At 44.0% G+C, this 12930-nt stretch overlaps 1 protein-coding gene across 1 annotated transcript in view; it reads left to right on the top strand.

Moving 5' to 3' along the window:
* Positions 1–2340: 2340 nt before the first annotated feature.
* The window catches only part of ccar1 (cell division cycle and apoptosis regulator 1), a gene marked incomplete at its 3' end in the record, with an annotated part of 88471 nt that continues 77881 nt past the window's right edge, over positions 2341–12930 (top strand). Inside the window, exons 1-3 of the mRNA XM_084308491.1 lie at positions 2341–2377; positions 3371–3554; positions 10086–10246. Coding sequence (XP_084164617.1) covers positions 3443–3554; positions 10086–10246 — 273 coding nt within the window. The 5' untranslated portion in view covers positions 2341–2377; positions 3371–3442. The remainder of the gene's footprint in view (positions 2378–3370; positions 3555–10085; positions 10247–12930) is intronic.

The raw sequence follows: 12930 nt of genomic DNA, 5'->3' as shown, positions 1-12930 counted from the left end.
ACAACACTGGTAAACAAACTACCCTCCCACTCAGGGCATTATGGGGTAGAACACATAGTAGCATACTACAAGAACCTAGGCGTCCACAAAGACGACTTCAAACTGGAAATGGTAACTACAGATGAGGTACTCAAAAAACTGAGCGCCCTCCAACCGAACAAGGCCACTGGCCATGACAACATCCCCTCCAAATCCCTCAGAGACTCAGCAGCCGCCATCACCCCAGTCATCACACACATAATAAACCTCTCCATAAAACAGGGACACGTCCCCAAGGACTTCAAAATTGCGAGAGTGACCCCTCTGCACAAAAAAGGCAGTAAATTAGACCCAGGCAACTACCGCCCTGTTTCTATCCTTACCTCCATCTCGAAAGTCATGGAAAAAATTGTATACGAACAGGTCGAAAAATACCTCGCGGAAAAAAATCTAATCTACGAATTCCAATCTGGCTTCAGAACATCCCACTCCACTGACACATGCCTTCTCTATTTAAACGACCACATCAAACAAGAGGTGGACGCAGGCAAATACTGTGGCATGGTCATGCTGGACCTACAAAAGGCCTTCGACACCGTCAATCACTCCATTCTGATTGACAAGCTAAAAGCAATTGGTTGATAGTCTATCAGTGAGCTGGATGCAATCCTACCTGGAGGGGAGAGAGCAGATGGTGGAGGTAAACGGTACCCTATCCCCCCCCCTCACAGTAAGCTGTGGTGTTCCACAAGGAAGCATACTAGGTCCGCTACTGTTCCTAATTTATGCAAATGACATGTCGTCAGCTTGTGACTGCAACTTGTTCCTGTTTGCGGACGACTCAGCCCTGCTGGTCTCTGACAAGAACAAGTTACAGGTTGAAAAAACCCTCAGCTCAAGTCAAGTCAAGAGTTTTATTTGTCACGGCATACAAGTATACAATGAAATGCGGGTGGTCTTGCCCGCAACGATGTGCAATACAGTGGTACAACATATAATAGAATCCAATAAAAACAACATTGTGCAATAAACAGGTAACAGGTAACATGGTGTGACAGCTCAGAACTAGGCAAAATCTGCATATGGCTCGCTGATAACAAACTATCATTACACATGGGCAAAACAGAGTCCATTCTCTTCGGTTCAAATAACAAACTCAGCAAGACCGACGGCTTCTCAGTTACAGTGGGTGACAATATTGTCACAAGGAAAGAAGATATTACCTACCTGGGTTCCATCCTAGAGGCAAATCTTTCCTGTGACAAAATGGCATCCAATGTAATAAAAAAAAGTCAACCAACGAACTCGTTTCTTGTACCGGATCTCCTCACTGGTAAACAAGAATACCCTGAAGACTCTGGCAGGAGCACTCATTCAAGGGTACTAAGAATATGCTTGCACCTCATGGTACCAAAGCACCTCAAAGGCGCTAAAAACAAAATTACAAACATCTCAAAACAAACTGGTCAGACTACTGCTTGACCTGACTCCTAGAACCCACCTCACCCCTGCCCACTTTGCCAACCTAGGATGGCTTAGAGTAGACGACAGAGTACAGCAACTTGCAATGGGCCTGGTCTACAAGATACACTACACGACCAAGGTACCCATGTACATGTCAAAATACTTCCCAAAGGTCAGTGAATACCACGATCACAACACCAGAGGGAGCTCCACAAATCATGTTAAACCCAGATTCGGCTCAAACAAGGGACTAAACACGTTTCGCAATTATGCCACATCAATGTGGAACGCCCTACCCACAGCTGTAAAGGAATGTGAATCACTACCCACTTTCAAAAACACTCTCAAAAAACACCTACGGGAGACTGCAATTCGAAACTGGCCCCTGTAAATGTCCTAACACAACCCCCTCCAATGTACAGTAAATTACCAAGTATGGTCTTGTCAATATTCCAATGTACAGTTTTGTTTGTACAGTTGTACAGTGTCCCCCCCCCCCCCCCCCCCCCCCCACCCAACCACCTCCAATGTACAGTCCCCCCCACCCCCCCCACCCACCTACCTCCTCCAATGTACAGTTTCTATGTCAAATGTATATACTTTTTTTTCTGGACTCTTTTTGTATCACAAACAGTACTGTATTTGCAAATCTGGTATGTCATAAATGTATAGATGTAGCAGTACTGTCTATCTGTATGTCATGTATGTCATTGTTACGATGAATTGAAAATGGGGGACCCTGATGTAAACCAGACGAAAGTCTTTCTCTGGTCTGCATCCCCTTAACAATTGTATGTATTGAGCTGTACTGTACTGTACCCATTCTGCAATCTGTTAATAAAGTTTTCAATCAATCAATCAATCAATAGAGGTTCCACTTCGCGCATGCGCAGTCCACGTGCATCTCGGCCGGTGCAGCAGAGGACACAGTGAGGTAAGCAGCAGCAGCAGCAGCGAGGAGGACGTTCATAACAAAACGGCGTTTAATATTATTACTGTACGTGTATTTCACATAGTGGTGCTACTTAGCAGAAGTACTAGTTTGGTGCAACTAAATGCCTGTTGCGCAAACGCGACCAAAGCAGTAGCTAGTCGGCAAGAAGGTTAGCATGAAGCTAGCTGAGTTAGCATGAAGCTAGCTGAGTTAGTATGAAGCTAGCTGAGTTAGCACGAAGCTAGCTGAGTTAGCACGAAGCTAGCTGAGTTAGCATGAAGCTAGCAGGCCTCAAGCCGACACCACGAGTCGGAGGCGACTCTACTATAAACATACTAAACAATAATACATATACTAAACCTTTTTTCAGAAGTTACATTCTAATATTGTTCTATTATTGTCGGAACACATTATTATCTATATGGGTTTCACATTTAGTATATTTAATATGATTGAACAACCTCATTTTCATCTTAACAATAAGGGACGTGATGTGGGGCCATAACATGAAATTACAGTGGGATTCTATGGTATGAATGAATGCATCTAATGTTAGTTAGGATGTATTATTAACTATATTGAGTGGTCAGGACTGAGTTAGACCCCGGTCAGTGCTGCCACCTCCTAACACAACATGGTGGAAGAATGCATTGCTTGATTGATTGAAAACTTTATTAACCCTTTCACTGCCACACGACAGAAGGTTAACCCTTTACCTGGCAATGATGCTAATGATGGAGCATCGCCGTCGGTTGTGTGATAGTAAAGCAAAGGGCTAACCTTCTGTATTGTCACAGTGTGAAAGGGTTAACCGGCTGTCGTGTGGCAGTGAAAGGGTTAAGAGGGGATGCAGACCAGAGAAAGACTTTCGTCTTGTTTACATCAGGGTCCCCTATTTTCAATTCATCATGACATTTATAGTCCGCATCAGTACTCAAGGTTGATGTGTCAGCAGATGCTAAACCGGACGCTTTCCATTGTTTTGACAACAAGTGACAACAACAACCCTCGACCTGCGTGAAGAAGACTCGGACTCGAACCCGCGGGTGAGTGAGTGAGTGGGTCATGGCCCAGTTCGGAGGACAGAAGAACCCACCGTGGGCGACGCAGTTCGCCACCTCTGCGGTGTCCCAGCCCGGCCACTCGGGGCAGTCTCTCGACCTAAACAGTCTACACTGTAAGTATCTGTTTATTTATTGTGACTTTTCAGCACCATGTTGTCCAATACTTGGACTGGTTCTACGGGAGTGAACGTGCAGAAGGGGCGTGCACATTGCAGATTGCAGATTGCTCCATTCAATATGCATTGATTGATTGAGAACTTTAATTAACAGATTGCAGAATGTGTACAGTACAGTACGGCTCAATACACACAATTGTTAACACTTTCATAGCCCAAGCTTAATTCCTTTTTACCTCCTTGAATGCCCAGCACCACTTCAATGGTAATGTTAATATCGCCTAATCTATGTTTTAAGTTATGGCTATGTGTCTAATCTGCCCGTCGCTTATCAAAGACTCATTTTCCAGTCAACATTGTCGTAGCGGATTGTTTTTTTATCGCTTCATTTCCGTTTTCTAGCATTTTGAAAAGCACTCGTTTAAAAAATAAGACATTCCATGATAATCGCCCTTTACTGGAATATTCTAGAACGTTGTCATTTTTCGGCCTATTTATGAATCTTTTCAAATAAACGCTAGATTATCGATAGTATATGTGTATGTGTACGCATGCATTGCACGCTCTGGCCGCGAGCTGAAAATCGATTCTCCTATTTCCTGACCGCTCGCACAGTCAATCAGCCATATCACATAAAAGCTTATATCTCCGTGAAAACGAGTCTGATTATCCTAAGACTGGTAACGTAGATTCCTTACCTGAGATCAGATGGTATCCAAATGGATTATTCCAATTCCTGATCGCCATTTGAAAAAATCGATCCTTTTATTGATCCACTGTGTATACTGTAAAAACACATAATCCCCGCTGCTCTGAGGCTCCAGAGTGGAGCTGATCGACGCCGGCTTTGTGAGTGAGAAGTAAAATGTGGAGTCCGGGATTTTTTTTCTCATTCATTTTCATTGAGTCCAATCCAAAAGGGTGAATTACCATCTGGGAGACTATAGGGGGCGCTTTTTTCACATCTCTGAGCGCCTGGAGTGGCTGAATTTCCAACGGTAGACTCGGTTGATGAAATATAATTTCAGATCGCTAATAAAAAAAAAAGAGAAAATACGAGAATTCTCGTGAGTGGGCATTCAGCCCGCGGGGGGTAAACCCGAGAAAACTCGGGTTGGGCAATCAAAGTGTTAAGGGGATGCAGACCAGAGAAAGACTTTCATCAGGGTCCCCCATTTTCAATTCATCATAACATACCGGTATGACATACATGACATACAGATAAACGGATGTAAAAATCTAATCTAAACTAATCATGACATTTATGATATACAGATATAGGGCTGGGCGATATGACCAAAAACGTTATTGCGATAAAATTATAAAATTATTTTCATATAATTCGATATCGATAATTATCGTCGATATAATGTCCGTCAAGTTTAATTAACTTCTTATGCTGCTGCGAATGTCTCAAGTCGAGTTGATGTCGTCATCAGTCTGCGCACGTTACACGTTAAGCAAGCGGAGTATCTCATGACAATAAATATGACACTAAAATACTCTCTTCCGCCACAATATATTGAAACAAACTGTATACCCCACACTACTATAAACGTGGCCTCAGAATTCAAAACACACACATACTCGGCACGTAAATATATAAAACGTCGCCGTGCAAGCTAATTAGCCTAGCAAGCCTGTAGTATCTAAGCGCTGTATTCCATGACAATGTGCTAAATATTACACTAAAATACTCTCTTCCGCCACAATATATTGAAACGACGTCCACTGTATATCCCCACTACTATAAACGTGGCCTCAGAATTCACGTCACACACATACTCGGCACGTAAATATATAAAACATCGGCGTGCAAGCTAATTAGCCTAGCAAGCCTTGTTGTTGAGTGAGTGAGTCCTACCTCCTTCCGGGTATACTTCGCTCTCGGCCATCTCCTTCACTGATTGGTTGTTAGCTGTTGTGCGTAAACACGTCATCACGTAACGTTGGTTGTTGTTAGTGAGTGAGCTGAGCCGAGGCTGAACGGAGCCAAGCTTGGAAAATCGATATATCGAAACTTTGCGACCACGTTTCATGTTTATTTCGAGGAAATAATTTATCGCGATAGTTATCGTTATCGTTTTATCGCCCAGCCCTATACAGATATACAGTACTGTGACATACAAGATATGCAAATATACAGTACTGTTGAACAGATTCTAACAGTCAATATATATATACATACGAGGGGGTGGGTGGGAGGGGGGTTCAGACATTTACCGGGGCCAGTTTAGATTTGCAGTCTCCCGTAGGTGTTCTTTGAGGGCAGTTTTGAAGGTGGGTAGGGATTCACATTTTTTTTACGGCTGTGGGTAGGGCGTTCCACATTGATGTGGCATAGTTGCGAAACGTGTTTTTTGCACCACTTGAACCAATGCAACTGCGACTAACGTGAACCATACTTCTCAACCAGTGGTTCTCAATCTTTGAGGCGTGACCTCTAAAACAGAAGAATGCGTTTTCGCAACCATTAGTTGAGATTGGAAAATGTCAGCCTACAAGTATGGGCCTGTACATTTACAATGTTAATCTAAGCAAAAGACTGCAAGGTTCTATGTTGTCATCTCTAGGTATGAAATGGTACATTACTCTGAGCTGAAATAAAATGGTCTCACGTAGCCCAATTCCAATAGAGGAAATATGAACATATTTATTCACATCTCATGTTCAACTATTTACATATTTGTAACCCCCGGCTTTCCAATACCTGCATACATATTTTTTACACCATTGGCCTTGGTGAATATTTGATTCTTAACCTCTTAAGCCCTAGCCATATTTTCAGTAAATTCACCTAAAAATACATACCTAAGTAAATGGAAGATTGCTCCACTTCTACAAGATCCATTGGCATGTTCTTGGTATCTAGGGACATCTATGGACCCCAGGGAATGTATTCCCAGTGTCAGACAATATTGTGTCCGTTACTATGCTTGAGTAAATTGTAAGGAACCAAAGGAGAATATAAATTATTATTATTATTATTCATCTTTGACTGAATAACAACAGGCTAACATTGACCGGACGTGAAACATTGCCACTGAGCTCATTCAGCACCTTCTTGAGATCAATTCTTCTTATTATCCCACATTTAGCATAAAACGCCAGGCGATTTCATACCCAAAGTAATTTTCAATTTATTATACGTTATACTTATAAGCACATGCATGCGTCTGGTCTCGTTTGAAAGGTAACATTCTGAAGTTTCTTGCACAATAAAGTCACTTTTGAGTGCTAATGTATTAGAGAAACAAGAGGTTTGAACACTGAAATAAAATATCTCTCCTTACTTTTGTGTTGACCTGTTGCCAGAGGCCTGTATTTGTGTTCCAGCTGAGAGGTAGGAGCTGGAGAACAACGGTTCCATAGCCTGAGGTCTTATGTAGTCCAGGTCCAAAGGTTAGGGTTAGGGTTACTCTTATGTAGTCCAGGTCCAAAGGTTAGGGTTAGGGTTACTCTCAGGGGAGGAAATTAGGCCACTTTACTGGCCAAATGCTGGTATTTTTTACGTTTGGCTGGTAAAAAAAATCAGATACCCGCCAGTTGGCTGGTAAGCCAAAAAGTTAGTTTCCTCCCCTGCTGGCGAGTATACAAAAAAATAAAACATTCTGCAATCACTGCACTGGCAAACGGTGCGCGTCTTCTGAGTGTTCGCTTTAGTTGACAGTGCCACGAGAGCACTGCACAAGACCACCCGCGGACATATAATGTTTAATAAACGTTTGCGCAGTACTGGCCAACCCGCGGACATATAATAATAAAAGTCCCGCGGTACTAGGCTAGCCATCAGGAGCACTCGCAAACAGATAACGTTAAACACAGCAGAAGATGGAAAACAGACAGACTGACCAACGGGGAACTGCATCCAACCCTAGTACAACCCTCAAGTATAAGTTACTAAGGACACATTTAAATCACAGAGGTGTAATGTTAGTCTACTGGAACTGTATACAGTGGTTAGCTTCTAGTTAGCGTTTTAGCTATAGCTGCTTGCTAGCTAACGTTAGCCCCGTGTGCTCAAAGCAGCCAGCTAGGTGTATCTGTTATGACTATAATGTTTCCAAAAAAGCACCGGACTACGACGTAAGGTTAGACATTTTATTTCATGCTCAAAAGCCCCTGGCTTGCACATTGCAGTCACGAAAGGGGCTAGCTAAGCTCAACCAGTGCACTGTGCACAACAGCACACCAACCCAACTGACGTTACCACAACACTTGACGGTACTTCACAGCACTGTCGTAAGACCACCGTGCTGTCTTAAAGGCACAGTGTGCCTACCCAGATGCATACACAACATTGACACGGCTTGACATACAAAGAAGTAATTATCACAATTAGCGATTTTTTTTGTCTGGTAAAAAATCTGTTTGGCTGGTAAAAAAAACAGATACTCGCCAGTTGGCTGGTAAGCCAAAAAGTTAGTTTCCTCCCCTGGTTACTCTTATGTAGTCCAGGTCCAAAGGTTAGGGTTAGGGTTACTCTTATGTAGTACAGGTCCAAAGGTTAGGGTTAGGGTTAGGGTTACTCTTATGTAGTCCAGGTCCAAAGGTTATTAAAATCCCACGGTACCGCAATAATTCAGCGTGATTATCCAAAATGGCCGTCCACTTCGCGCGAGTCAAAACAAAGAGCTTGTTCTCTTCTTCTGCCCCCTTCTCGTTGCAATCAGCGCTCGTCCGGGATCGCTTTAAGAGCAGACGCTCCTTGGCTACAACGGTCGGTGGTCAATCATTTTCGCCATCAGCTGTGACCGGTCAGTTCAGAACCGCTCACAACCGGACGTGGTCACTCGTCGGAACGGCTCGTCAAATGACGCTTGCCAGATATTTCGTCTTGTAACTCGAGACCCGAAGCACGCAACAGGTGTGGTGGTGATCGAAAAACGGCAAATTCAACTTTCAAACATTGTATTGGTTGATCCACGAAAAATGCAGCCCGGAGCCGGTTGGCCGAGTGCAAAGCACAGGCGTGGCGTACCATATACGGGTACCGGGCAGATCAGGCTTAAAAAGTCCTTGAAATTCAAATCAACCATTCACATTGAAAGTGTTCTTCATCCATGATAAAATTGTTCTGAATCAAGAAATGATTTTTTTTTGTACTAATTGTCGGAAATTGTTTTTTTAAGCCATAAATATTGGATCCAATTTCACAAAACAGTGAATTGTATCCTTTTTAAATGCCCCTTTTAAAATGAAAAATAGTGCTTAGAAAAGTACTTGAGTCCTTGAATTCAATTTTGCAATGTCTGTGGGAACCCTGGGTTAATGGTTCCTCCCCCTCAGGGAACAAAATTTACTTTTTGGCTTATTAACCAAGGTGGCTGGTAGATTTAAAAAACTACCAGCCAGGCAGATTTTTTACCAGCCAAAAATGATAGCTTTTTAGTATATCGGCTCGCCATGTGTTATTATTACTATATAATACTCTCATATGCAATTTTAGCATACTTTTATAAAAAAAATCCGTTTCGACAATGTTGACTGCAAACAAGTCATTGATAATAAGCGACGGCCAGATTAGACACATAGCCATCATTTAAGATATAGTTTACACGTTCGCAAATATGAGCGCTCTGTCATTGAAGTGGGTGGTGGCATCGGACCCGTGGCACGGAAAGTGTTAATGGTTCCTCTCTCTTCCCCCCCCCCCTCCCTGCTGGGGGCCTCCCCCTCCATGTTAATGGTTCCTCCCCCCCCCCCCTCCCCCTCCATGTTAATGGTTCCTCCCCCCCCCCCCTCCCCCTCCATGTTAATGGTTCCTCTCTCTCCCCCCCCCCCTCCCCCTCCATGTTAATGGTTCCTCTCCCCCCCCCCTCCCCCTCCATGTTAATGGTTCCTCTCTCTCCCCCCCCCCCTCCCCCTCCATGTTAATGGTTCCTCTCTCCCCCCCCCCTCCCCCTCCATGTTAATGGTTCCTCTCTCCCCCCCCCCCCTCCCTGTTAATGGTTCCTCTCCCCCCCCCCCCCCTCCCCCTCCATGTTAATGGTTCCTCTCTCCCCCCCCCCCTCCCCCTCCATGTTAATGGTTCCTCTCTCCCCCCCCCTCCCTGTTAATGGTTCCTCTCCCCCCCCCCCCCCTCCCCCTCCATGTTAATGGTTCCTCTCTCCCCCCCCCCTCCCCCTCCATGTTAATGGTTCCTCTCTCTCTCCCCCCCCTCCCCCTCCATGTTAATGGTTCCTCTCCCCCCCCCCCCCCTCCCCCTCCATGTTAATGGTTCCTCTCTCTCCCCCCCCCCCACAGCGCTTGGCGTGCAGCAGCCCTCCCTGCTGGGGGCCTCCCCCTCCATGTTAATGGTTCCTCTCTCTCCCCCCCCCCCCACAGCGCTTGGCGTGCAGCAGCCCTCCCTGCTGGGGGCCTCCCCCTCCATGTTAATGGTTCCTCTCCCCCCCCCCCCCCCCTCCCCCTCCATGTTAATGGTTCCTCTCTCCCCCCCCCCTCCCCCTCCATGTTAATGGTTCCTCTCTCTCTCCCCCCCCTCCCCCTCCATGTTAATGGTTCCTCTCTCTCTCCCCCCCCCCACAGCGCTTGGCGTGCAGCAGCCCTCCCTGCTGGGGGCCTCCCCCTCCATGTACTCCCAGCAGTCAGCCATGGCCGCCGCCTCTCTCAACACACAGTCTGCTGCAAACTACCAGCTCTCCCAGCAGAGCGCCGCTCTGCAGCAACAAGCCGCCGTGCTCCAGCAGGTGGGCCGCCCACACGCCGTCTGGCACATCTAGGGATGCTCCATATTGGCTTTTTCTTTACCGATATACCGATATTGTCCAACTTTTAATTTCCGATACCGATATCAACCGATACCGATATATGCAGGGTTCCCCCCCCTCAAAATTCGTTCAGGTAATTAACACTTTGACTGCCGGGACACGTCTTTAGACGTCTTTGCTGGCGATGCTAAAGTTGCCGGGGGACGCTGTACAGCGTCCTTATATCAATATTTCAAAAATCTGCGATCGGATCCATAATCTGCCTCCGCTGGCCTGAGAACCACCAGCAGGACCCACTGAGCTCTCTGGCGGTTCAGGAGCGCCATCTGGTGGCCGATCGCGCAACTGCTTAACAGGAAGCGCTGTAGAGGTTTTGCTAAATGTCCGTATTGCTTCCGGCCACTCGGGATAGCTTCCGGCACTGTAGCTCGTCACTCTACATAGCGATCGATTGCCAATAACTCGATAAACAACATGATTTGGACGTATATACCATTATACAAGCTGGCGATGGACCGGGTAATAATATATCCCATAATGATAAAATTTCTACTCGACGATGATCGCCCAACGGCGCGCGGATACTGGGGTGAGTTTCAGCGTGTAACGTTACCGTCTTCGATAATAACTGATATTATCAACATTTGACCCACATTAGATGATTGGTATAACGCTGCCCACGGAATTATAAACGCCCCCTCGCCCATCCGGTCAACATCAGATGACGTGTAGTAACTTCTAGAACCACGTCCAGTTGAAATCTTTTATCTCGCATCGATTGCTATCAAACTGTATTTCATCATCAATATAATGCATTTGGAGCTATAAATCAAGTTCTGGAGAAAGCTGCAGAAAACGATAAAAACATACTTATACTTTAGACCATATTTTACTATGAATATGTGAATGAAAAAGTTTAACGTTGCTACACAATGAACAATACATATAGGACTTTGAATGGGCCCTAATAATGGCAATGTAGCAATAGAATTTAAAAAGTTATAGCCCTGCAAAGAAGGGGACTTTCTCCATAGACAAATAGCGCTGGCAATCTATGGTATATCATGAATTTAACCTTAGGCAGCCAAAGTGTTAACATTACATATCTCTTATCGGGGAATTAACACAACATTATGCATACTTTTGACAATAAATAAAATAAGAATTTGTTCTTACTTGCTTGCCTGGGTAAATAAAGGTTAAATAAATGTAAATAATATATTAATTTTTTTTGAAAACCGATACCGATCATTCAAACTTTACAGCACTGACAAAGTTGAACAAAGTGCTGTACAAGTCCCACAACATAAAAAAAAATAATAATATGTAAATTATATATATATATTTTTTTAATCTCGAAGCTTCGAATTAAAATCGAATCTCGGCCCCGAAGCTTCGAATTCCAAAAAAATAAATCGAAGGTCAGCCCTAGATAGTAATGATTACTATGATTACATTATTATGATGACTTATTTATGAGTGGAAAACCCAAGAGAACCATTGGCCCGTGTTGAACATGTTTGCTGCCTTTCCTCTTGGTCAGCATCACATTCCCGCTAAAAATCACAAGATCAAATTGGTCATCGGAACAGCGTTGGCAAGAGTTAGTCATGTAGTGGAAAAGCTTCTGTGCATGCAAAATAATAAACACTGTTACTTTGCTGTTGCATCAGTTTGTCAGGTCGCTCTGATCTTGTAAATGGATGCTATAGATCAGTGGTTCTCAACTTTAGCCTCGGGACCCAACATTTTCCTTAGTCATTAAAGGAAAACTCCAACATTTTGGGAAATTTGCTTATTTAACATCTTCCCTGGAGTTAGACAAGAAGATGCATACCTTTTTTGTCTCTGTGCATACATTAGGCTTAGGGAACAGTCGCTCCGTTAGCATAGCTTAGCTTCATCACTGGAAGTGGGGCAGAGTTAGAGCCTGACGTTCCCTACAGTCACGAAATACACTCCAAATACAACTCCAAAACGTTCCTGTAAACATGTTGTGACCTGTGTATTTACCACGTGGAGAAATAAAAAATTATTGAATTCGACAATTACGTTTTCTAAGCAAATATACTTGGAACTATTTTTCGCCTAAGCACTCGTCTCTGGGCGCAGTCAGTGATTTCTACGTGAAGCCGTATTTGTTGACATTCTCATTCATTCAAAGGTTCCGAACCGATTGAAGTTTATGGATACCATGACTTAAAATCCTCTTACCTTGACGATTTAAAAGCCTCCCCAATTTAGAAAACAGTATTCCAATGGCTGGTCTTCATAGGCTGCTAGCTAACGGAGCTAACCAACAAACACAGAACCGGGCGGACACTAAAGTAAATAACGAGAGCAATGACTTCCTTTCTGGGGGGTTCCAAAATAAAAGAGCGGCGTCTATAGCAGCGGAATACGTTTATTTTGTATATTATCTAACGTTAACACGAACCTAAACTAACTTTAGGTTAGTTGTAACGTTAGTTTAGGTTTGTGTTAATGCTGCTATAGACGTCGCTCTTTTATTTTGAAACCCCCCAGAAAGGAAGTCATTATATTTGCTTTAGGTAATGCTAAAAAAATATATAAATAATAATAATATATTATATTATATATTTTTACACGCACATCCGCGACCCACTCAAAATGGCCCCGCGACCCACTTTTGGGTCGCGACC

The sequence above is a fragment of the Notolepis coatsorum genome (genome assembly GCF_963971535.1).
Source record: "Notolepis coatsorum genome assembly, chromosome: 1".
NCBI classification, from domain to species: Eukaryota; Metazoa; Chordata; class Actinopteri; order Aulopiformes; family Paralepididae; genus Notolepis; species Notolepis coatsorum.
Note: the sequence above shows the minus strand (reverse complement) of the source record. Positions and strands in the feature narration are given on the sequence as shown.